The following is a 25,697-nucleotide window of genomic DNA, read 5'->3' on the forward strand; positions in this document are numbered from 1 at the left end:
AGAGTCACTACACCTCCTTCCTATGATGACCTCTGTACTACCAGGGGCAGGGTTGGGGGAGGCGAAGAGGGGAATATGCTGCCAGGAATCCAGATTCCAAAAGGCTTGAGAGCTCCAGGCCTGCACCACCACTTGGCTAGGTCTGTGTCTGGGGCCTGACAAGCCCCTTTCTACCCACAGGCCACAGCTGTGGTCCCTCTTTGTCTGCATCACTCACAGGAACTCCCTCTCTGGCCTCTTCTCCCCTTGCAAAGTCACAGGCCAGAGGGGCGAGCTTCTGAAGAAACCCAGGCTTGTCCACCCCACAGACTTGCACACATACCCCATTCGTCCTTGGCCAGAGGAGTGGGGTGATACTGGGGCTGCGAACAGTCCCAGTCTCAGCCCCCAAAAAGCAAGACAGGCCTGAGACTCCGGCCCAACCAGATGCTCCTGCAGCCTCAGAAGTCTGGGCCAGACTCCAGGGAGAGACCAGCTCGGTGCAGCCTGGGCTGAGTGAGGGATGGGGCCATGCCCAAGGCCAGAAAGCCCCACACCAAGAAGAGCACCCAGGGGGCAACTGGCCAGAGCCCCACTAGTTGAGGGGGTGGAAGCTGCACCAAGCACGCCCACCCTTGGGCTCCACTTTGGGCAGAAGAGCCAGTTTCTCTGCCTTGGCCCAAGCATCGCAGCTTCCCATCACCACCTGGGCCTGCTGGGCCTTCCAGGATCAAACTTTGAGGACACAAATGGGCTCTGTTTTCTCCCGGGGTCACCTGGTTTATTAGTTTCCTATTGCTGCTATAATAAGTGACCACAAACTGGCAGCTTAAAACAACACACATTTCAGCTCGTCACCGAAATTTTGGGGGCAATGGTTCAGCTGAGGTCTCACCTCCACTCAACCTAGTTCAGAGAAAAGAAGGTGGCACTGCCCACATGCAAGTCAGTGGTGGCCCTGATTACAAGTTGAGGACTCAACCGCACCGCCACCTTCCTCAGGTGAAATGGTGGGACAGCTTCTGGGACAGAGAGGAACTGTCCCCATTATCATAGTCAAGGCACATAACTGTACCTGCCCTCTACCCCGAGGATGGCCTACTAACAACCAGTGTGAGATCAGGACCAAGCTGCAGCAGACATGGGGCCTTTTAGTGGTGAAGCTACTGTAGTTCCAGTAAGTGAGCCCTTTTCCCCTGGGACATGGGCCTCACTCTCAGCTGGACCCCTTGCAGGACCCCTTGCAGGGACAAGACCCCCAGCAGGAATTACAGCTCTGTGTCCAGCTCAGGAGAGACACTTGCTAGCTGGGCGATTTGGGGCAGGCCTCCCTTTCCCAGCTGGTAAAAGAGGTGGGGGATGATGGCAGCTGAACCAGATCTTATCTGGCAGCCTTCCTTGAGCGACAGCTACATGCAGCACTCTGCCACACAGGCCATGACGGAAAGAAAATTTTCCTGAAGTCATGAGGGGACCTTAGAAACTATACGACTCAGTTTTCACCCACCGGGAGACGTCGGCTCACCCATCTGCAGGTCCCCAGCGGCAGGATAGGACAGAATGGGGGTCCCAGGCTGCTCCGCCCCCTGTCCAGCTCGCTTGCCCTTGCTGAGGGCCCGAGCTTCCACCATCAAGGTTTCTCGGCGGGCAGCCCGGGTATGGCCTCGCCAGGCGGCTAGGAGCGGAGCAGAGCTCCACTGTCAGGCAATGTGGGGCGGGGTTGGGGGGAGGGGCCAGAGGGCGGGAGGGGGCGGGGTTCTGGTTATGGGCGGGGCGGGGCGGAGCTCGGCCCGCCAAACTCCGGCCTTGAGGGCGGGGCCCCGGGCCTCCAGGCCGCATTCGGCGGCAGGGTTCCACCCTTCCGGCTCCGAGTTCTCTCCGCCGCCTCCACCTTCCGCCGGGTTCCGGCTGTCGGCGTGACGGTCGCAGTGTTTCATCTCGCTGCCCTTGCGGCGCCGGAGCCCGCAATGTCGGGCCCCAACGGGGACCTGGGCATACCGGTGGAGGCGGGAGCGGAAGAAGAGGACGACGGCTTCGGGGAAGCAGGTGACCCAGGGCGACTACTGAAACGACCTTTGCTTTCTCAGTGGTACCTTCCTGGGAAGGGGACTAGGTGCCGGGATAGGGGCTTGGAAGGGACTGCAGAGCCCTCTCAATCCCCCGCCCCTGGGTGGGTTGCGGCTGCAGGTGCCGTCCCTGGGTTCAGGGCGAGCACCTGCGAGTAAGTCCCTGGAAACGGCAGCAGCATTCGAGAACTGGGCAGCCGCCCCTTTTTACAGATGGGGAAACTGAGGCCTCCGCAGGGACAGTCGGCTTTTTGGGATTTGCTCCAACCACTTCGTTCAGCCCGTGTGTGGACAGAGGCCCCTTAGGGGGCGGGGCCGGTGGACCTTCCTGGCTCAGCAGAAGGGGCTGTCTTGGGGGGCGCGCCCGCCTTGCTGAGTCAGCATCCCCCGCCACCTTTTCTGGTGTGGCCTGGAGCCCTAGCAAATGTGACTTGCTTACAAAGCAGCCTGTTCTCTGCACAGCACTGCGGGAGGTGGGAGGTGAGCTTTGGAGAGAGAACCATCAACTTTCTTCTCACCCTCTGGAGCCTCAGTTTCCCCATCTGTAAAATAATTAGTGTCTCCTGCATTGAGATGTGTCAGGATTAAATGAAAAAAACGAATGGAAAATACTTAGTAGGTTCCTAGCATGCAAGTGTTCATTAAGTGGTTATTCTCTTTGTGTCATAAAGATTGGTGCATTAACTTAGAGCACAGGACTTAGTAAATATGGGGTAAGTATGGAATCTGTTTTGTTTTGCTGACAGCTTTATTGAGCTATAATTCACATACTATACAATTCACCCACTTAAATTGTACAGTTAGTTGGGTTTTAGAATATCCACAGAGTTGTGCATCCATTACCACATTAGTTTTATAACACTTTCATCACTCAGGGTTTGCATTTAATAGAGGTAGAAGACCTCGCACAGGGTGTTAGGCTGGCTGCTTTGCCCTGGGCACTGCTGGTGAACAGTGGCCAGATGTGTGTAATCATGCTGGCAGCTGTGGTGGGAGCATCAGGAAGGGCCTCCCAGGAGTCACATTGAGTGGATGCTGGCAGAGTCACAGGAGTTAGCACAGTGGGGAGGAGAGAGGCAAAAGCGTGGAACTGAGATGTACCTTTGATGCAAATCAAGTCTGCCCCAGTGGTGTGGAGAAACCCATCTCCCCCATCCTTTTGGCTGTGTCTCAGGACACAGAATGTGAAATGTTGATGATGACCACACTGTGGCCAGACCCTGAGTTCTTGATGTGTTTGAATTCTCACAGACACCCAGTTCTTTATCCTCCGTTTCTATAAAGGTGCTGTAACTTGCTGAGATGGAGCAGAGCTGGGACTGAAATCCAAGTGTCCCTGCTCCCCGAGCTGGTGGCTCTGCCACCAGCCAGTTGGAGGACTCTGGGCAGGTCCCTTCCTTCCTGGGCCTTGGCCTTGGTTTCCCTCTCTGTACCACAGGGGGTTGGACTGTAAGATCCAGCAGACCTTCCAGGACTCTGGCCTCTGTGAGGTTTGCCAGCTCTGGGTGATGGGTGCTTTGCCTCCAGAATGCGTACATATTTGCACCCATATCCCAGACACATTCCTCCAGCTCTGGCCTTCTCCAAAACTGCCAGCCACTTCCCCTTTGTCCTAAGCCGGCAGTGGAGTGTATCTGAGTCATAGGCTGGCTCAGAACTGGGTCCCGCAGTGGGCACAGGCCCAGACCTTGGGTCCTAAGGGACAGTGTTGCTGAGAGAGGCAGGTTGGGATTGGCTGTGGAAGAGGAAGTGATGGTTTCTGGTGGAGACCATGGAAGGCTTCTTGGAAGAAGAGGCGTTTTGAGCTGGTCCTTAAATGGCTGTGGTGGTTGAGGCCCTCTGGGTGGCAGGGACAATTTAGCAAAAAGAGAAAGGCTGGAAAGTTAGAGGCTTCATTCATTCATTCAACAAATGCTTATTGTGTAGCAGTGAGGGCCTCGGGGAAACAGCAGTGAACACAAGACCATTCCACCTCTCACAGAGCTTTATAGTCTGGTAGGGGAGACAGACCAGCACACAGATAATCACAGCAGTTAATCCGGAGGTGAGGGCCATGGAGGTGTGAGGAGGGGGATCAGGAATAGAGGCCTGATACAGTCTGGGGCATTGGGAGGGCTCCCTGTGGCAACATCCGTGCTGAGACTTGAAGGACAAATGGGACTCATCCAGGAGGAGAGGAGGAGGGAAGGAAGACAAGAGGGCACACTGCATTCCAGGCAGAAGCAACAGCATGTTCAAGGGGCCTGAGGTAGGCAAAAGCAGATGTGAGAGGGGGAAGGAAAAGGCATGGGAGGGAGGCAGGGCTTGAGAGGGAAGTGGGGCTTTGGAATCTACCCGGTGCTTTATCCTGAGGGCAGAGACCATGGAAGAGCTGGAAAGATGGGCCTACCCGAGGACAGAGGCTTTGATTGCTTGACAGGAATGTGAGCTCTGGCCTCCAGGCAGATGGAGGAAGTGGAAAGGAGACTGGCACCTGGCAGGACTGCCCAGGCAGGACACTGGCTGATCTCCCCCTGACCACCCTAACCCTAGAAAAAAGATGGTGTGCTAAGGTATTATTTCTCCGAAGCCTTTCCTTCTTTGATATCCACGCGTTTTCCAGATGGGGACACTGAGGCTCAGGAAGGAGTAGGGACTTGCCAAAGCCCTTTCGGAGGCAGGCTGGGGAATGACAGTTGCGGGGAGGATGTCTGTGAGCCCTGGGGAGATACAGGACCTTGGTTCTCTTTCCTCCTCCTTCCAGAATATGCTGCCATCAACTCCATGTTGGACCAGATCAACTCCTGTCTGGACCACCTGGAGGAGAAGAATGACCACCTCCACGCCCGCCTCCAGGAGCTGCTGGAGTCCAACCGCCAGACACGCCTAGAGTTCCAGCAGCAGCTCAGGGAGGCCCCCAGTGATGCCAGCCCCTAGGCTCCAGGGACTGCCAACCAGGCCCCAACCCTGCCTCCCTAGGCCAGGCTCTGGTCTGGGCACTCACCACCTGACTTACATACATTCTCAAGGGCTGGCCTACAGGTTCCCCTGGTGGGTCTGCCTGCCTGGTACTCCCCTTGGCGTGTCTGGACCAGCCCCCACCACCCAGCCTCCCTTCCTGGGGCCACGTGTGGGCCTGCGACCCACCTATCTTGCCTGCCTGCCCAGTTTCTGGGCACTCTCCACTCTGCCCAGGCTTTGAAGGTCCACATTAAACGGGTCTCCAACACCAATGCGCCTGTCTGTCTCCTGGGATGAGGACCCCTGTGGCTGACAGCAGTGAACACATCAGTCAAGACCTTCCAGGCATTGGCTCACACACTGGCAACGCATGGGCTTGGGGTTCTTGGCTTTCTTGTATTTCTGGTGCAGATGAAGTCAGGGCTTCCTCCCGACCTGGTGTGCTCCTGTCCAGCAGCTGCTTCCCCAGCCAGGCTGAGACAGCATCAGACAGGCTGTGTGATGTGCTTAGCTTCTCTGGGTCCTAGGGCCTTTCACTAAGACAACCAGCACCAAAGCGTGCTGTACAACCTTGGGGCACCGCCCTCCTGCTCAGCCCCCATCTCCAGCTGGCCAGTAACAGGGTTGGTCTGCTTGTTTCTGCAAGTGTCTTTCCAAAGGGGGAGATAGCAGAACTAAAGATCCAGCTCAGCCTAGGACCCATGCACTGATGACTCATTATAGGGTCAGCTGACGAGAAGGGCGTGAACCATGAACTCAGAACCAGGGGAGCAGCGAGAGCCCCGCTTCCTACACTTCAGCTTCCACAGGATCCAGCTGGAGAGAGACGCTAGCACAGGGCCTGGCATCAAATCCCAGCCACGCACCAGATGTATGACCTTCAGCAAGTCACTTGACCTTGCCAGGCCTTAGTTCCTTCATTTGTAATTTGGAGGTAACAAGACCTCCCTCCTAGAGTCACCATGAAGATTAAATGAGATCTTACTTGAAGGTACTTTCCTAGCCCTGATACCTTAAGAGGGGAACCAAGGCTCAGAGGAGAAGTGCCTTGTGACCCCAGGTTCCCTGGTTAGGCCTTCTGGTTCTGCCCTCACTCTCTGCCTAGAGAGGCTGGGCACTGGCTGAAAGCTGGCTGGGGCGCTCCCCTTCCTGTCTCCCCAGACAGAATTGCTGGTGGGGACTAGATAGCCAAACTACCTTTTATTGGATTTTTGAGTAAAAGCACCAACCATGTCAAAGTTCACGCAGACTCCTAAAAAGCACAGATCTGGACCCAGACGGGGTGGGTGTAGGGAGCTCCTTCTATCAAGTTTTGAGGCGGTTTGAGCGCCGGGGTGGTGGGGGCTGGGGGGCTTGGGCCGTCACCTTGCTGGGAGGTTTGGCTGTGTCCCGGATGCCGGGCGGCATATGTGAGCGGCTGCTGGAGGTGAAGAGAGCAGTCAAGGCGTTCCGGGCGGTGATCGCACACCGGCGGCTCACGGGCCTGGTGGTGGTGGTGGTGGTGGGGTTGGGGTGCTTGGTCTTCTTGTATTTCTGGACACAGAGGGTGCGGGTGAGGCAGGGCTTCCTCCCCACCTGGCGTGCTCCTGGCCAGCAGCTGCTTCCCCAGCCGAGACAGCATCGGACATGCTGTGTGACCCTGTGTGATAGGCTCAGCCTCCCAGGGCCAGAGCTCTGGAGCTAACAGCCTATCCCTCAGCAACCCCCCAGAACAACAGCAGAAAGAGCCCGGCCCCACCCCAGCTCTGATTCCCGCTGTGGGCAGGGCCTCCCTGTTGGGTGCCTGGAGGCTGAGGTCAAGCATAGGAGGGAGGTGGCCATTGGCCATCCCCACCAGCTTGAATAGAGTCTGAGTCACCTGCAGGTTCTTGAAGTGGGCCAAGGACTTGCAGTGAGAGAGCTGCGCCCCCGAGTCGCTGTGGTAGAACTTGTGGCAGATGTGGCAGACGTAACCCATCACAGGGACCAGGAAGTCCACACCTGTGGGACAACAGGGTCTGCACCTTTACATCCCCTACGCCAGCCAGGAGTCCCGCTCTCTTTAGGGGCCCATTTGCTCCCCGGCCCTCCAGGTGGGAGAAGAGAAGACAAGGGGATAGGCTGCCTGGCCAGGATGCCATGGCTGGGATTTGGGGAGTCACCTGGAGGTTGGGGTCAGGGCCGGGGGTCTTACCATATGCAGTGTTGGCGCTATCGGTCTCTGAGCCTTTCCACTCCTCTACGGAGATATCTCTGGACCTCACCTGGAAACATGCAAGAGTGGGCCTCGGATCTGGCTTCCCCAAGACCCCATCCCCTGAATGCAGGTGGGGGCCTGGAACCCACCCATGCTCAAACACACTGTCCCCTTGATTTTGAGGAGGCTGTGGGTGGCATTCTCTGAGCCTCTGCACACACATGCTGATCTGCCTCCCAGAGTGCCCTGCCCAACCCATACTTTCTAGGCTCAGCTCAATCAGTCCCCTCCTCCAGGAAGCCCTCCTCCCAGTGGCCATAATACACGACAGGCACGCCCAACAACACATCACGCATGTCATCTCATTGATCCTCACAGCCTATGGTTCATCCATTTTGCGTAACAGGAAACTGAGGCTCAGGCACATTAGCTTACTCGCCCAGGGTCACACAGCTGGTTTAGGGAGGAACAGAGTGGTGACCTCGGTGGGCCCCAAGTCCCCTGCCAGGTCCCTAAGTTCCTACCTGGTGCTGCAGTGACCTCATTTCTGGGTTTCAGGTCACCTAGGACCCCTCTCACCTGCTGGACATAAGCCCCTTCCAGGTGAGACCATCTGACTCCAGACACATCAGCCCCACCATGCTTAGCAGTGCCTTCCACCACATACCAAGCAAACAAACGTGGCTTCTAAGAGGGACAACCACTTCCGTTTGCTACCCTGGGCTGCAGCCCTCCCTCACAACCTGAGTTGGGGCTATTACTTCTGAGCAGAAGAAACTGAGGCTCAGAGAGGCCAAGGGGCCCAGGACACCACCGCTGACTGCCGAGTACCAAAGTCAGCTTCGTCCCTAACCTGCTCAGGGCTGCAGGCCACCCTTGCAATCCTCCATCCATAGTCCCTCTGTGCCCCCTTTTCTGCAGCCCCATCACCACCGTGGACTGTAACACGTGAGCTCTGTGAGGGCAGGGGCCAGGCCTTGGTACCCACGTATCTCTGGTGTCAGGCGCTGGGGCAGGGCTGGCCCAGAGCGGGTGCTCCAGAAGCATTTGTTAAACTGAAAAGAATCCACAATCCTCCAGCTTCTTGCTCATGGTGGGCAGAGAGGCAGGGGCGTTCTGAGCACAGGCTCTGGAGACACATTTCCTGGCATCCAAGTTGGTGAGACTCTGCCAGGAAAGTGCCTGGTACACGCCTGGCATACAGTAGGTGCTCAAAAACTGTCGCCTGCTCTCGCTATCACCGTCATCATCATCTTATACTGACTTCACTGTATACACCACATAGACACCCCCCCTTATTGAGGCTGTCCCCTCGGTCTAGGATGGCCTTTCCGTTCCTCAACACAGGTCAGAATTTCAGCCAGACCTTTGAGGCCCTTACATATTTCACCTGCCACCCTACAGGCATCGTGATATATATTTACATATCGTCATCTAGAATATAGTTCTTATTAATACTAAATTGTGCCATGTGGTAGTGCCTACAAATGCCAACACAGTGCCTCCTGGCCCCCAGGAGGTGGGAAGAGGTCCCCGCCCTGGGCTGGGAGTCCAGCCTTCAGCCTGCCTCCTGAGCCCCCTCCTCCCCAAGCACCTGCTTGCAGAATTCCTCATCAACCTCGATTTCTTCTTCTTCTTCATCGTCGTCCTCCTCCTCTTCCTCATCGCCCTCAAAGCAGCCCACAGCGTCCACTGTGATGAAGTGGTCCTCATCTTGGCCAGCTGTCTCCTTCTCGAGCACCTTCAGCTGCCCAGGGGAGTGGGCCAGGGCTCAGGGCAGCTCAGGGCAGCCAAGGTGCCACACCCCACACCCCTCACACCCGTGGGACTCCCAATGCTTCCAGACCTGCTGTGAGTTCGGTCTGGGATAAATCTCAACTTGCGGTGTGGCCTTGGCCAAGGCTCTGTACCTCTCTGGGCCCATGTCCTCTGAGGGAACTGGGGTTACCTCCTTAGCTTTGTCCTTGTGCGCTTGGGACTTCACGTGCTCCACAAACTTGCGGGGGGTCTTGAAGTAGCGGTTGCAAATGGTGCAGAAAGGTCGCAGGGACTGTTTGGCGATCTGGGGAAGGAAGGGCAGGCCACGTAGGTGGCGGGCAGTGTCCCCAGGTGCAGCCAGGCAGTGCCCAGCGAGACCTCGCCTCCCACCTGCAGGCCACCACATCTGTAATCAGCTGGCTGCGGGCTGCCCCTGTATCAAACATGGGTAACACGTCCCCTCTCTATGCCTCTGGCTCTGAGGTGGAATGGCAGGTGGCAACAGACAGGACAAAGAGAAGACAGGGAGAGAAGATAACCACCAAGAGGAACCCTACGAGCCCCGTAGCTGAATGGCACGGTGATACGGCGCCTTGCCCACACAGGGCAGAGGGGTAAACTGAAGCCCAGAGAAGAAACATGACTGACTCATCGAGAAGCCACACTTTCGAATTATGGCCACGCAGAGACAAAGGCTGACTGCGACCTTCCACTCCCGACCTGGGCTCCGTGCCCTCCAGCCCTCGGCTTAGAGACAGCACAGGGGGTGGCTCCACAGCATGTGCGCCCTCGTACCTTGTGGTCCTGTGTCCTGCGGTGCTGGATCAGGTCCCCCATGTAGTAGACCCGGCAGGTGTTGCACCAGCGCCTCAGAGGAGGCTCTCTGAATGATGACAATCAAAACAAGTACAGGGTGACACTATGTTTATTGGAAAGACAGCAACTCTTCCACATGCTCCGTAAATGAAGTGCCATTCCAACAGGATCTCTTTTGGAAACTTAACTAAGTGGTTCTGTGATTCATCTGGAACAATACTTAAATAAGCATAACCATGAAGGGCCAGCCAAGGGGCGTGTTGGTTAAGAGTTGGCTTGGGACGCCAGCTCTGAGCAGCAGGGCCCCGGTTCGGATCCCACATGAGGGCCAGTGATGCTGTGCCCTCTACAGCTGAGATGGTGAACAACAGCTCAACCTGGAGCTGGGCTGCCATGAGCAGCCGGCAGCAGGCATGAACTGCCAAGAGCTGCTGTGAGTGGCCGTCCAGTGGCCTGCGACCGATCTGCCTTACCCGGAAAAAGCGCAATGATAATACCAACATAGGCCAGTGAAGCAACGTCCTCCACAACTAGACTGAAGAACAAAAAAGGACAGCAACTTGTCTGGTCCCCTTCCCCGATTCTTCAATTAAAAAAAAAAAAAAAGAACCATGGAAACTTGGGGGGTTGGGGGCGTGGGCAGAATGAGATTCAGAAGCATTTGGGATACCGAGGGGCCACCAGTAAGTACAGTGATACAACTGGGATATCTGTCCTTGAAAACTCCTTTGGTTTTCATCCTCCATTGGTTTGTATCCTTTGGTTTAAATGCCCTGTCGCTCCCAGAGCTGTTCTTGCCCCTCCCCCCATTCCTGGACCTGTCCCCATCCCAGTAAGGCCAGGCCCCCGTGAGGCCCCAGTGTGCCACCGCCACAGTTTTGTCCACAATGGATTGGCAGGACCTCGTCCCTTTTCCACCAGCACTGGGCTGTGGTGAGCTCTGGGGGGCCAGGACTGCACCCCAGAATCCCCAGGGCCTGGCACGGGGTCGGCCTTGAGTTTCTGGCTGTATCAGACGAAGGAAGGACAGGCAGCCTCTCTGAAGGACTGCCACGTTCTGCGTGGCCTCAGGGGGCCAAGTAAGGATTCAAGGGGAGGTGGCATCAGGTGACAGGTCAGCGAATCCCCTCCACCTGAAGCTTGTTAAGAGTTCGGGCTACATCGGCGCAGTGCTCTTGTGTGACGAGATCTATTTTGACATCATCAAGCTCATTCTGCAAATGCAACTTTGACTCCTGTTCTGACTTGACGCCGGATCATGCACGTTTCCACATTATCATAAATTCCTGCCACTGTCCTATTAATTAGTTATTCCACCACATGGACAAGATATAACTAAAATCCCCTAGTTTGGGATAATTTAGGTAATTTCCAATGACATTTTTTCACTATTACATGAACTCTGCAAGGAACATTTTGTGAGTGCCCTTTCTCCTGTGTTTGTGATGATGTCACCTAAGTATAAGTCCTAGGTCAGCGGGCAGGAGGAGGTTTAAAGAACGAGAATATACTGCAAAACCATGTAGGGAAGCTCTCCTCAAAGTGAGGACTGCTAACAGAGACACAGTTGCCTTTGGAGAGAGTGTTCGCGGTCACTCAGGGCACCTGTGCCCTCTCCCCACTGGGAGCCTCAAGCCATGACCCTTTGTAAACGCTCACAGCAGAGTCCCTGACCACGGCCTCAGGGCCTGTCCAGACTGTGGAAGCATTTCATTTGGGCTCTACAGGATTTTCTTAGTTTTGTTTTAATTGGGAAGTAGCTATTAACATTCTGAAATTGGGAGACTTCACCTACAAATCTGGGTTTCCAGATTCTCCTGAAAAACTAGGGGACCAGGACCTAAGGGACAGCTATCCCATGAGACAGAGCCCATCGACGTCCCCCAGGATGGCCTGGGCCAACATGACCCGCTTCTTTCACTGATGACACCTCCCAGCCCCTGCAGGCCTCTGTGACTGCCCACGGGGTCGTGAAAGGTCCTCCCGCTGCCACCTTCCCACCCCAAGAGCCAGTCTCAGGATCCAGGAGGGCTGACATTTCTGACTGACTGAGCACCCATGACAATGACAAGGGGACACGCAGGGTAGCTCTAACCTCAGGCCACAAGATGACCTGATCCTCACCATTGTGTCCCCGTGGTGGGGTCAGTACATATGCCAGGGGACCAGGGGAGCAGCCCCAGGGTCACAACGCACTTCCTTCCCGCCTGGATGGCAGGAACCTCAAGAAACTGTCTGGTTCATGAATTCCTGCATTACACCCCTCACCAGGCCATTTTACAGATGAGGAAAACTGAGGTCCAAGGCCCATAGCTGATGGTGTGAAGAGGCCTCTGGGGGAGGGCAATGCTTAACACAAAGGCAGAGCTTGCAGATGGGAGATTCAGGGCCCCTCTCAGCCTTGTCTGGCCTGCGAGGCTGCCCACCCCCCAGTTCAGAGCGTCTGAGATCCCACACTCACTCGTCCTCTCTCTCCAGGACATCCCGGGGCACGGGCAGCAGGGACAGGAGGCAGGCGTGGCTCATGTGCTGGATCTCCTCAAGTCGCTGCTGGTGCTGGGCCCCCGACATGTGGTCCTGGAACTCCTGCAACAGAAAGGAGCAAGGGAGGGGCATGAGGCAGGAGCCCCGGAATGGCGGTCAGGGCAGGGCCCAGGGAGGAGGCCTCCAACCTGGCTGCATGGCCACCCCACCACCGGTGCCAGGCCATTTCTCTTACAACCCTGTGTGGGCCAGACAAGGCTGGTAAACTGAGGCACAGAGCAAGCACACGGCAGCCAGTGCTTCTGCTCGTCCTGGAGCTGTGTGAGTGCCTCAAAGACAAGAAGCAGTCTGATGAACGTCCAGGTCCCCCAGCTCCGTTCAGGAGAGGCACCGTGACAACAGTACTAGGAGCAATAATATGAGTAGGAAGCTGTTATTAATGCTGTGCTCACTCTGGGCCCAGCCTGGGGCTAAGGACTTCAATGTCAAGTCCCGGAATCTTCAGAATCACCCAACAAGGTGGGTTCTAAATGTTTCTTCATCTGACGCATGAGGAAACTGAGGCATGAAGGGTGAAATTCACCTTCCGAGGTCTACACAGCTGGTCAGGGCCAATTCATACCAGCTCTGCCTGACTCTAAAATCCTGCCTTCATGGCTGGCCAGAAAATGGTTTCCGAGCAAGTGGATGGCTGCCAGGGGCGGGGCTCACCGGGCCCCGTGTGGCCACACAGGCGGCCGTGGAAACGGCACGCTGGGCATCCCACCCAGACCGTCCCCTCGACCTACCCACCCCCAAGGGCCCGGGTGGCAGTACCTGCTGGCTGCTGCAGTTGGTCTTGCAGATGTAGCAGAAGAACTGGAGGGCCTGCTTAGAGGATGTGCTGGTGGCAGCAGAGGTGGCAGAGGTGGAGTCGCCAGAACGGGGCCCGGGTGTGAGGGGTACAGTGCTAAAGGCCCGGCTGTCACTGCTCTGCAGGATGGTAACCTTCAGGGAGCCCCCGGCACCCCACATCTGCACCAGAAGCAGGAGCAGAGCTACCACCAGCTGGGCACTTACAGAGCGCCAGCCCCACTGCTAAACATCTATGAGCACTGTCTCATCAGGCCCTCCTGACAGCCCACATTACAGATGGGGAAACTGAGGCTCTGAGCCATTGGGTGATTTCCCAAGCTCACACAGCTAGGATACACTACAGTCAGGATTCCAACCCAGTCCTACCTACCTCTCAAGTCCACCCACCCGACTCCTCACCTGACAGATGGAGAAACTGAAACTGAGACACAAAGAAGGAAATGGGTTTGGCTACAATTCCCTGTGAGGCAGAGCTTGGGCCTGATCCCCCAGCATGGGCTGCCACTCTGCTCTCTCCATTAGAGCAACGTTACCCATGTCAGGGGACTAGGGACTCTAGTTTTGTGAGGAGCAGGTTGGAAGGGACTCTTGTCACCAAAAGTACTTCCAGATCTTCAGAGCAAAGGCATGTGAAGGCAACACAACAGCATGAGTTTGACAAGCCACTGTCAAACCCAGGCGGAGGGCTGCCCTCACATCTTCCAGGTGGGGAAACGTGACAGGGCCCAGAGGTGGGCTGGGGCAGGAAGAGGCCCTCCACCGCTGGACACTGTGGTCACATCAGCATCTCTACCCACCCTGAGCATCTCCCTTGCTCTTTTTTCACATTCTCCCACATCCAGACCACTGGTCAGCTCTTCCTGGCTCTCTTCCACGCTGACCTGGGCACCCACCGGCTCTGCTGAGGCCTCCTCCAGGCCTGAAATGACAGATGTGCTCTGTTTCCCAGAGTCCATCTCCCACATGGCCCAGAAGGACCCGGGCCCAAGGGCCACCTTCTCTGCCCACAGCCAAGGCCTTGAAGCCTCCGGTGTGGACAGCCCCAAAACCTCATTCTAGGTCCAACCCTCGGTCCCAAACAGCACCCAGTCAGGACTAGACGGTGCCAGGGGAGGAAAGAAGGGCCTGGGCAGAGCTCTCCCATCACTGGGCCGGCTAAGCCAGCACTCACTTACCCGCTCCAGCTTCTACCGTATCAGGTGGTGTCTCCTGCACAGTGGAATTAACTGGAACTGGCACTTGCTCCGATGCTGGCACCTGTGGCTGGGTCTGCGGCTGCTCCTGGGTCTGGTCCAGTGGCTGCTCCATGGGCTGGACCTTTGGCTGTGCTTCTGCCTGGACCTGTGGATACGTCTGGGTCTGTGCCTGCTTCTGCAGCTGTAACGGCCCCTGCCTTGGGGGCTGTGAATGTGCCTGTGGCTGCACCTGTGGCTGCACCAGCTTCTGTGGCTCCACCGGCTTCTGTGGCTCCACCTCCTTCTGTAGCTGCAGCTGCACCTGCTGTGGCACTAAGTGCTCTGGAGAGGTCTGTGTCTGTGCCTGCTTCTGCAGCTTTGGCTGCACCTGGGCATCTGCTGGTGGCACCTGTGGCTGCACCTGGGCCTGGATCTGCAGAACCCGTGGCTGGAATCGTGGCAGCACTCGGGCTTCTGGTGGCTCAGGCAGCAGCTCGGGTGTCTGTGTCTGCTTCGGTACTGTCATCCGGGCCTGTGGCTGGACCTTTGCCTGCAGCTGCCCTGAACGCCCCTTCTCTATGGGCTCCTTTGACCTAGGAAAGATCAAAAGAATATCAAATTCATGTCTTCCGCTTGGTCCTAGGGGCTCCCTAGAAAGGCCAGGATCCAGGTTCCAGTCATCACTCTACCATGTTCAAGCTGGGCATTCGGGCACGCTCCTTTGGCTCTCAGGGCCCCAGATTCACCTAAATAAATTCGCAAGATCACTTGCCCCCACCTCCCACAAATTGCTAATATGTACCCTAAGCCCTGTAAAGCTGCATACCCTCTGCCCACCATGGGGTCCCTGATACATATCGTCACTCCTCCCACCTGGCCACCTTGTCTGCTTCCAGGTGACTCAGTCAGAGTGAGAAAACACCAGAGTCTAGCCTGGGGCGTTCCCAGGTGAAGTGCAGAATTAGGTCTGACCTTCCTCCAAGCCAGAGGTCAAGGCCCTTTCCTTGCTCCTGCTCCCCTGAAGGGTCCTGCCCCCACCTACACCCACCCCATGCCTTTGCAGGGATGGGAGTACAGAACTCCAGGGCCCTGGCAGGTTTTCAGCATCAGTTACCTCTTTGACCTTTTGGCTGGTGGCTCAGACGCCTCATAGGACTCTGGCTCACGTGTTGAAGTGTGTTTCTCCTTAGTGATGCCATCTGGGCTGGGAGGGGAATCTTGGTCTAAAACGGAGGACAGATGAGTGACTGCCATTGGCAAGTAAAGCACGAACAAGCTCTGGGAGATGAGGCATGGGCTCATCCCCCACGAAGATCCCTGACTCCCAGATCTGCCTCCATTACCAGCCCTGCAGCCACCTGCCCCAACCTGCGTCCCTTCTGAAGGGCCAGCAGCTTCCCTTACCTGGTGTGTCCGTTTGGGGCTCTGCAGCTTCCTCAGACCCCTCTGGGGGGTCTGCCTTGTCTTCCACAGGCATCGTCTGTGAAGAAGAATCCTGCTTCCTTTCAGAAACCATTTCTGACATCCACCCCCCATCCTTGTAAATACATCTTTGCCCAAGAGTGGCTGCAACAGTCCCCCAGGAGATGAAGGGCCCTGGGGACCTCTGATGGGCCTGACCCCAGAGGTGCCAAGAGATGATCCTAAACACCCGAGGAATCATGTCTAGGGAGGTCCATCTATTGGGTTGTCGGAAAAGTCATGACGCATTTTTGCAACGAAAAACATAGAAAAAAATACGTCATGACTTTTCCAACAACCCAATAGCTTGCCTGTTCAGTAAACCCAGGTTTGGGGGGACACAAGCCCTCTCCTCTCCTGGCCTCGGTGCTGCCTCCTGACTTCCCCACTATCTTCTCCACTTAGCAGCCAGAGGAATTCTTCTCAAATGCAAACGTGACCATGTCCCTTGCCTCTTTCAAGCTGAAACCCTCGTGTGGCTTCTTGTAGGCCTGGAGCACTCCTTTCTTATCCTGAGCCTGACACCATCTCCCCCACCTCCTCCACAATCTGACCTCTGCCCCCACACCTACCCCTTCCGCCTCAGCAGTTCCCTTTCCCCCTTTCTACATCCACACTGGCCTTCTCTCTAGTCCCCAAAGCCCCAGGCCTCTTCCTGCCCCAGGCCTTCGCACAGGGCTTCCGAGGCACTTCTTACAGAAAGCCCTCCTGACCCCAGAGTAGGTCCAGACCCCTAGTACAGGTCCCCAGAGGGCCTTGGGCTTCCCTTTTGTGGCATTCTCCACAGTATTAATTCATTGGTGGGAGCATTATTTGCATTACTGTTTTACCTCCACACCCACCCTCCTCCCCAGCCCAAGATCTCCAGGAGGGCCAGGCCACATGTACCATTGAGTCCCCTGCAGGGACTTAGAGATGTTTGCCAAATACATGCATGGCTCCAGCTGGTTCCAGGGTCCCTCAGGAAGCCCCAGAAGCCCCATCTGCAGCCTCCCTCCCTCCTTCTAAGCTAACAGAACCAACAGTGAGCGGGCATGTGCACCACAGCAGGACTTCATGCACCTTCAGGACCACCCAGCTCTCACCCTGCACAACACGGCACTGGCCAGTGAGTTAGGAGGCCCACAGCTCTGGGTCTGTCTCGGCAGCTGTGCAGCCCAGGGCAACCTCTACCCCACTCTGAGCCTCAGTTTTCCTACTTGTAAAATGTGGGCAGGGGGGCGGCCACAGACAAGACCACGTGAGGACAGGCCCACTGGAAGGTCAGAGGCCGGGGTCCCTCTGGAGGGAAACGCCTCACCTCCTGATGGGGGTTGCCCTAGAGCAGACAGAATGGGGAGCACTGCCCCTACCCTACCCCGGAACGCTCTCAGGAGTGTGGTGTGTACGAGGAGCTGCCAGGATGCTGTTATTCCCTCTGCAAGTCTCTTTGAGAGTCTCTGCTTATGTCGGGGAGAGCTTTTCTCTGATGCTTCACTACCAACTCTCAACCACAGAAGGAGCCGGGGTGCAGGCTCAGCACCCTCAGATGGCAACAGGGGACGAGTTCAGGATCTTATAACATCATTTCACCCCAATCACCTTTCTTTCACTTCCATGTATGACGATTAATGTACACTGACTTTAAATTTTAGGTAGTAACATAATGGTTCCTTTTAAAATAAATGTAACTGAGAAAAAGCTAGTTCATTTAACGTGGTGCTAGCCCAGACAGGAGTCACTAGCCACACGTGGGTGGCTTTTAAGCACTTGAAATGTGGCAAGCCAAATTGAGATGTCAGTATAAAAGACACACCGGATTTCAACAGTTAGTATAAAAAAAGGAATGTAAAATGCCTCATTAATTTTTTCAGACTGCTTACATGTTGGAATGCTAATCTTTTCATATATTGGGTTAAATAAAATATATGACTAAAATTAACTCCACCTGTTTCATTTCACTTTGTTAATGTGATTACCAGAAAAACTTAAATTTTATATATATAGCTTGCATTCTATGTCCACTGGGTAGTGCTGATTTTAAAGAGAACTGTTAAAGTACACCTAAAACTAATACATTATGTCAATCATATCTCAATTTTTTTAGAAAAGAGAAATATTAGGTAAATAATACTGCTCGTGTTTGGACATGGCATAAATCACATCAGGGGTTCAGGACTATTTCAAGTTTGGGAAACACTAGACAAGTTCAACTTGCCTCCTGCTCATTTTACAGATGAAGCAACTGAGGCACAAAGAGGGATGTGACCTGCCCCAAAGCCCAGTGTGAGCGGAGCGGGGAGCGGGGTTGACAACCAGGTCAGCCCTCTCCTACTCCCATCCCTACCTGTTCTACCCCAGCCATCACTCACCTTGTGATTGGGGCGAGTGGAGGAGGTGGTCCGGGCCTGTTTCTGGGGGCCACGCCCTGAAGGGTTGTGCTGGGAGGGGTTTATGGAGACCCCAACAGGAGGGGGGCCCAGCAGAGACTGCCGAGTGGCCTGGGGAAAGAACTGCTGTAGATTTGGAGTGGCCAGCTGGGGGTGTGTGAGGCCGGGGGCTGTCAGGTTGTAGCCACGGAAGTTACCTGTAAGTAAGAAGAGGGAAGAAGAGAGACTACAACCATGGTTGGATGGTAGAGGTTAGGGTCAGGGGTCATACCCCAAAGCATCATGGGAACACCACAGATAACTTTGAAGGTGACCCTTCCCACTCAAGGTCAGTTAGAGGGGAGAGATGAGAGCCGAGGACCCAGTCCCGCCCGGAGCAGTAAGGCTGGTTTTATGCTCTAGCTGGGGCACTGTCCTTTCCCTCCCCAGATGCCTCCCAGGTCAGCGGCTTGAGCAGCCCTAGCAACCCCACTCACCTTCAGGCATGCTCTGGGGTACACCTTATGGTATGTGAAAGATCCAGCACAGGACCCAGAGGAAGAACTAGCAAGATGACTGGTCCCTGGAATAATAAGGCCCTTCCCTACCCCCACCAGCTACCCTGGGAACTAGTTGCTAAGCACTTTCCATGCACGGCCTCAGTCACTCGGCCCAGCCATCATCAGGGTAGGTATTACTGTCACAAGAGTCACAAAGTGGAGGAGATATACACTGGCCCCAGCCATGGTTGTGGGGGTCCTCCTGACTCTTCCCTCTCTTTACGCGCCGCCCCATCCAAGCCAACACCAAATCCTATCAACCCTCTTCCCAGTCCAACCTGATTCCCCTTTCCATCTCCTTTCCCAGCGCCCTTCCAAAGCCACTTCATCCCCTGCCTGAATGCCGGCCATAGCTTTTGCCCTGGATAGCAGCAAACAGTGACCTTTCTAAAGCCACAGTCTGACTTCCCTGCTTAACACCTTCCATAGCTCCTGCTGCTCATGGTGAGAGATCTGGCCCTGCCTCTCCCTCGACCTCCTTTCTTGCCCTTCTCCCCACACATGGTCCCACTAGACTCCAGCCACATTCTCCCATGCAGCCTGCAAACAAGCCTGGTTTCTTCCTGCCTTTGGGCCTTTGCACATGCTGTTCCTTCCACCTGGGACATTCTGCCCTCCGCTGCCTCCCAGTCATCCTTCAGACCTCCGTATAGGTGTGTCTCCTTCTCTGGGAGGCTTTCCCAGACCTTTCCTGGGTCCCCAGGGGCCCCAGATTGCCTGTTCTAGGATCTGCTACACAATTTCCTGGTGTGTTTCCCATTGCCCACCACCCAACCACACTGGGAACTCCTTAAGGGCAGCAGGCACCTCATAGACTCAGAAGCCCAGTGCTTGGGAAGTTTTTGAGCCATGAAAGGCAGTTCAAATTCTTGCCCCAGTGCTGGCACTAGAAGGACAGGGGTTAAAGGGCATAGGTCAGATGTGCTATGAGAGCTGGTTCAAATCCAGACCCTATAGTACAAGCTCCGTGACCTTAAGCAAATCAGTTTCCCCATCTTAGCCTCAGTTCTCTCATCTGTAAAATGGGGATAATAATAACGCTTGACTCACAGTGTTTTATGAGGATTCAATGAGATATACACGTGTACCTGGTATGTAGTAAGTGTTCAATTAACATTAACTTAAAACAAATACATATATACATATGTGCAGAGAAAGAATGCCAATCAACTCTTGAAAATAGCAAGATAAACAATGACACACTCTAAAAGAAAAATGACAAAGGACATGGACAAGTCACAAAAGAAATACAAATATTTAACAGGCAAATATAAAATGTTAAACTGCACTAGCACTCCAAGAAATGTAAACTAAAACATTAATGACATAGCTTTTTTGCCAACCAAATTAGTAAATTATATGTATATGTACGTATATATATAAAAAAGCATATAATACCCAATGTTGCCGTGGGCATGGTGAGACCAACACTGTCATACGTGGCTGGTGGCATTGCAAACTGGTCCAGTCCTTTGGGAAAGCAATTTGGCAATACTTATCAAGAGCCATAAAACATCCACACACACCCCAGCCCCGACCCAGTCATTCTACTCTTGGAAATCCAGTCTAAGAAAATATTCTCAAACATGATATTCATCCTAGTGTTACTTAAAAGAAAAAAAAAGGGGGGGGGGAGCAGCTGAGAAGGTTTAGGTAAGCAAGGGTATGTCCCTCCAGTGGAATATTAAACAGCTGTTAAAAATAATCTTTACAGAGACTGTCAAATTATATGATGAATGAACATGCCATTCTATTCAGTGAAAAAGGAACAGGATACAGCTTCTCACTTATATCAATAACCACAATCCCATACAAATCCCCAAGTTTGCGCCGAGAAAAAAAAAAATGGGAGGAAATACAGTAAAATCTTGGGAGGTGGTTCTTTTCTTCAGGAGGGAGTCTACACATGATAATTTGGGTTTACTTATCCTCTTTTTAAAATACTTTTTTCATTTTTCTTTGACGAGTGTGACTTTTAAAATGGGAAAGGAAAAGGCGGAAATATATATGTATACATTGTGGTTTTATCTCTCCGCCCATCCATCTGTCATTTCTAAGTCAGCTCCCAGGACCATCCACATCTATGTGACCCTGGTAGGACTGCAGAGTGACAACCATCGCATCGTCTGACCTGGCCGCATACCCTGCAGGATAGTCTAATACCGAAGAACACAGCTCTGTAGTAAGATCTGGGCTCTAATTCTCCCTCTAATCAATACCTACTTGCTATGTGACCTTGGGCACAGGACCCCTCTCTGAGCCTCAGTTTCATCACCTGTAAAATGGGGTCACGAGCGTCTCTCCCCTTAGGGTTGTCAGCAGATTCAAGGAATTGGGTTTGTAAAGGCCTCAGCATAGTGCCCAGCCCAGCAAGTCAAACCTACCATGTGAAAGGGGCTGGGTCCGAACACGAGTTGGCCCCAGGACCACTGGATTACTCCCACAGGGGCTGAGGTATCAGGAGCAGCATCTTGGAAGAGCTGAGATACTGCTCTCCACATGGGGAAACTGAGGCAAGGGCACCGGCTTAACTCAGAGGGCTAGAGACACCCACTCAGAGATCAAGGAGGTCAGGAGACCTAGGCCTTCGTCTAGCTCAGCCATTGCTGTGCTGTGACCCAGAGCAAATGACTTCCCTTATCTGGAACTCGGCTTCCTCATCTGTCAAACGGGATGAGAAGGAGGGTGGTCAAAATAGATCATTCCGTCCATTGTCTCATCTAACCTAAATGTCAGTAACATGTGCTGAGTGCTGCCCTTAGGGCCAGCACCATGGCCAAGGGCAAACCTCTGTGATCAGATAGACCTGTATGCAGCTGAGCCGCTTAGGGGCTTACAACTCCTGAAGCCTGTGTCTTCGTCTGTAAACTGGGATGCTGACACTAGCTCCCTGTCGGGGATGCTGTGTGGATCTGGCGAGACTTAATGCAATGGGGCTGCTAGGAAGATGCCACTAAGACAGAGTGAGAAGGGCCTGTGGCCGTACCTTGCAACTGCTGCAAAAGCAAAGCTCTCTGTAGCACAGAGCCATTGAGAAGGGAGGCAGAGCTGGCGCCCTGGAGGTTCAGAAGTTGCTGCTGTGGCTGCTGCTGGGGGAGCCCCCTGTGTTGAAAGCAGGTTTCAGAGGGTTACTAGAAGAGTCAGACCCTCCCTCTTTCCTGAGACACCTCACCTCCATTCTCTGCCCCCCCTGTTTGATGACCTGCAGGGCTCAAACAGGCACTCCTCTGGAAGAAAGGGCTGAGAAGGGGAGGTCTCCAAGACCTGGATCTAAGTGGCACTGCCCACCCCTTCCCGGGAAACTCACCTGCTGATGGTCATGGGCAGTGGGGCCTGTGGTGCAGACTGCTGGAGCAGCTGCTGGAGCTGCAGCAACTGCTGCTGCTGTTGCAGCTGCTGCTGGAGCTGCTGCTGCTGCAGTTGCTGGTTGAACATGGCGGCTGGGGAAAGGAAGGGGAGTAAGGCTGGGAGCTCCACCACAGGGTTGTCCAGCTGTCCTCCGGTCCATGATCATCCACCTCAACCCCGGGCCCTCAAATACTGCCAGCTGAGTTTTACACTCCCAGTACTGCCCAGAGCATGCCACATTTGCACCCTACCCCATTATTACACCCCCAATTCTACCAGCAGCAGAAGGAGTCAAGCACCCTCCCAATTTCCCCCAAATCCTGTCAACAGTCCCTCCTTCAAATGCCCGCCCTCCATCTCTCCAACTCTCACCGTCCATCCTTTTAGAAGCATCCGACTCAAATTCATCTCCCCCTTCAGCCTTTCTCGGCGCCAACCGCTTATGAAAGCCAGCCTCCCCCCACCCTCTTCCTTGTGCCTACTTGGTGTCAAAAACAGCAACACCCCCACTCCCACCCCCACCCATGAACAAGGTAGGAGGAAGGCTTCCCTTCAGCCATTCCGCTAACCCCTTCCTCTGCAGATACAGCAGCATTACACATCACCTCCGGTAACCCCACCTGCCCCCGAAGCCCTCAGCCTCCATTATAGTGGCCTCTAAGCCTTCCGTCTGTTCCTCCAGCCGTCCTCGGCCAGAGCACCTCACCTCCCCGCGCAGCTTTGGCCGCAGGAACTGCACGGCCTCCTCCCCGCAGCCCCTCTGCTATCGCGTCGCCCCCACCATCAGGGCGGGCAGAGCATGGGCCAGGCGACTCCGGATAGGGGTTCCAGGACTCCGGCAGCTCCACTTTGGCCTGTCCGCTCGGAAAGCTGGTCTGCCGGCCGGGCCGGGCAGCGCCCTCTGGAGGACCGGAGGTTCGGGTGCCGCTGGCCGCTCGCGAGATCACTCCCCGAGTACCGGTTATGCTGCGGGGAGGCAAAACACACGCTCACCTCGCGCCCAGACGGCGGCGGGCGCGGCTCTGTGCTACAAGGGGACTCTCTGCAGAGGGCGTCCTCTGTGTCGCGGAGGGGCGGCTCTGAGCTCAAGGTCCGTCTGTCGCCCGGAGGGATTTGTCGTCTAGGGGGTAAACGCGGGCGACTTCGAGGAGACTATCCCCAACCGACCTCCCCGCAGCCACCACTGTTCCGCGATCGGGGCGGCGGGGGAGGGGGCATGGGGGAGCGTGGCGCGCGGGGCTGGGGTGCGAGGGGTGTGCAGCCAGCCGCTGGGCATTCGGGGGCCGAGACCCGGCGACAGGGCGACTAGCACAGCCGGGCAGAAGAATGTGCTCTAAAACGGGGTGGGGAGGTCGGTTTGAAAGTGTTTTTTCTCCAATTTGACTCGGGAGGGGGTTAGAAGGGCTGAGTTCAATAATAAATAACGGTGCTCATCCTGACCTCGAAGGATCCTTTAACTGTCCCGCATCCCGGCGCCCCTATCCTCGGTCCCCACATGGAGTCACTGAGCCAAAAACCTGTGGTTACTAAGTCGTAATCCCTGCTCCCCTTGCTGTTACTCAGCTGTCTGTAACTCTTAACAGCCCTGGGCAATTCGCTCCCTTTGCATTAAGCGCCGACTGTATGCAGGCACGGCGCCTGGTGGCGCTAGGGACGCGCAGTGTCAAGCAATCTTCGGTCCTTTAACAGGCGTTGCCCTAAAGATTTGGATCGGCTCTACTGCAGCCTCGGGCGGCGGCACAGGTGCCTTACTCCGCCGGGCGTTAGAGGCGCGAAAGTGGCTCAGCGTAGCCTGGGCGCGGGGCGGGGCGGGGCGGGGCCGGGGTCAGGGGGACGTCGCGCCTTTGGATGGAAGGGCAACCTGGAGGACGGTGGCTTTGAAGGCCGGCCTGAGGAGTTAGGCTTTCTCCCCAAAGGTCACGGAGCGCTAGGGAAGGGGGCCACAGCCTCACATCCGCCCAGATTAGAAAATTTACTGCGGTGACAACCAAGACAGAGACAGTAAGGAGGGAGAGAAGGGCTGAGTCCAGATCGCTCAGGCCTCCAACCAGGTCCAAGCACTCTGACACCCTGATCTAGCTTTGGAGACGTCCGAGGTTGAATCAGGGCGCCACTGCCTTCTGACTAGGAGACACTGGCAGTCAGGGGAGTTCTCTCCGAGCTCGTTTCTTCCTCTATAAAATGGGTGTCCCCTCCCAGGGGGGTGTGAGGGCGATATTACATAATGCTTAGCACTGGCACCTGGCAGGAAGCCAGCCTAGCAAATTGCCCAAGTAAAAAAAAACACTAAAAATAATGCTCATGCTGATGAAGGTAGGGAAAGCCAGCGCTGGCTTCCTGTGTTTCCTGCTTTCTGGAAAGCAATTGGCAAACAATCCATCAAGACTCTTGAATGTGTTCTGCCCTTTGACCTGGTAACCCCACTTGTAGGAATCCAGCCCAAGAAAATAATCAGAAACGAGATTTTTGTAAGCCAGCAGGTCATTTACATTATAATAGCTGTCTGGAAAATAATCAACTTTAGGGGAACAGCTAAATAAATCCTGGTGTCTACTTCTTAAGGAATAGCACACAGCCATCAGAAATTGTGTTTTCAAAGGATATTTAACCACTCGCAGTGTGATACAAAGTGAACTCAGGAGTTACAAAATTGCATACACATGATGATCCTGGTTTCCGAAAGAATAAATATATGTGTGTACTGGGCTCACAGGGAGTTTCCACTTTCTCTCCTTTTTTTCTAATTTGTTTTGATGGGTTTGAATGACTATCATGGGGAGGGAGTGGACATTTTCTAAAATGTATATGACGTTGTGCTGTCTTCTTGAAGAACAGGGGTGATAGTGGATAGGAGCGCTCTGGGGACACTGTTTGGGGCTAGATTCATGTTGTTTTTAATCAATCCTTTGCAGGCAAAGCCCCCCAAAGGAATATGTTTGGGGGGAGAAGAGAGACCACATCTCTTTGCATCCCAAATGAAGTCTGAGGCTGTAGCGTCACATGGAGACTTCTTTCTTTATTTTTTAAGATTTTTTTTTTTAATTGGGGGATTGGGGGATGGGAACAGCTCTGGGAAATTGAGGGAAGGGGAACAGACAAGTTGCGGTCCTTTTGTTCTTCAGTCTAGTTGTGGAGGACGTTGCTTCATTGGCCCAAGTTGGCACCATCATTGCGCTCTTCCTGGGCGAGGCAGATCAGTCTCCGGCTTCTGGAAGGCCGCTCACGCTGGCTGTTGGCTACGCTGGCTGCTGGCTACACACGGCAGCCCATGGCAACACAGTGCAGCAGGGGCTGCAGCCTATGCTGTTGCCGGCGACTCACGGCAGCCCAGCTCCAGGTTGAACTGTTGTTCAACATCTTAGCTGTAGAGGGCAGTGTCACTGACCCTCATATGTGGGATCCGAACCGGGGCCCTCTGGCGTCCCAAGCCAGCTCTTAACCAACGCACCACTCGGCCGGCCCTGGAGACTTCTTTCTTTCGTCTAATTTGAGATGCACCTTTATCAGGAAATAAACTCTCATACTTATGTGGATCTACGTCCAGACCTATTCTGCTCCAGGAATCTACCTGTCTCTTTCCATGATGCCATCACATAGTGTGACTATTATAATTTTGGAATATATTTTAGTGCCTAATAACACAAGCCCCTGACATTGTTATGCTTTATAAAAAATATTTCTTACCAATTCCCAATCTTGTAAATGTTTTTCAGGTAAATTATAGAATGATT

At 54.5% G+C, this 25,697-nt stretch overlaps 2 protein-coding genes across 14 annotated transcripts in view; one reads left to right on the top strand and one right to left on the bottom strand.

The window, feature by feature from the left end:
* Positions 1-1,812: 1,812 nt before the first annotated feature.
* Positions 1,813-5,257, top strand: BBLN (bublin coiled coil protein). Its single transcript, XM_019637364.1, has 2 exons — positions 1,813-2,025; positions 4,789-5,257. The coding sequence occupies exons 1-2, from the start codon at positions 1,947-1,949 to the stop codon at positions 4,959-4,961; spliced, it is 252 nt and encodes an 83-aa protein (XP_019492909.1). The 5' UTR covers positions 1,813-1,946; the 3' UTR covers positions 4,962-5,257.
* Positions 2,032-25,697, bottom strand: part of CIZ1 (CDKN1A interacting zinc finger protein 1) — a 29,498-nt gene continuing 5,832 nt past the window's right edge. The window contains exons 3-21 of one of the 13 annotated variants that reach the window (XM_019637127.1): positions 22,673-22,932; positions 21,926-22,058; positions 21,605-21,720; positions 20,017-20,088; positions 18,062-18,276; positions 15,654-15,744; positions 15,364-15,472; positions 14,250-14,842; positions 13,872-13,993; positions 13,036-13,233; positions 12,197-12,321; positions 9,715-9,802; positions 9,110-9,223; positions 8,756-8,908; positions 7,159-7,228; positions 6,844-6,965; positions 6,351-6,518; positions 5,172-5,294; positions 2,032-3,884 (exon numbers count right to left, since the gene is read on the bottom strand). In XM_019637127.1, the coding sequence (XP_019492672.1) occupies positions 5,172-5,294; positions 6,351-6,518; positions 6,844-6,965; positions 7,159-7,228; positions 8,756-8,908; positions 9,110-9,223; positions 9,715-9,802; positions 12,197-12,321; positions 13,036-13,233; positions 13,872-13,993; positions 14,250-14,842; positions 15,364-15,472; positions 15,654-15,744; positions 18,062-18,276; positions 20,017-20,088; positions 21,605-21,720; positions 21,926-22,058; positions 22,673-22,932 (2,872 nt within the window). In that variant the 3' untranslated portion in view covers positions 2,032-3,884. The other 12 variants (XM_019637135.1, XM_019637121.1, XM_019637174.1 and 9 more) reach the window with 12 other exon arrangements.

This window comes from Hipposideros armiger, unplaced genomic scaffold (genome assembly GCF_001890085.2).
Source record: "Hipposideros armiger isolate ML-2016 unplaced genomic scaffold, ASM189008v1 scaffold_3, whole genome shotgun sequence".
Taxonomy (NCBI): domain Eukaryota; kingdom Metazoa; phylum Chordata; class Mammalia; order Chiroptera; family Hipposideridae; genus Hipposideros; species Hipposideros armiger.

Excerpts from the sequence above, each read along its gene's own strand:
- BBLN (XM_019637364.1), top strand. The coding sequence starts at position 1,947 with ATGTCGGGCCCCAACGGGGACCTGGGCATACCGGTGGAGGCGGGAGCG. Across the intron at positions 2,026-4,788 it reads CGACGGCTTCGGGGAAGCAG|AATATGCTGCCATCAACTCC; the intron begins GTGACCCAGGGC and ends TCCTCCTTCCAG.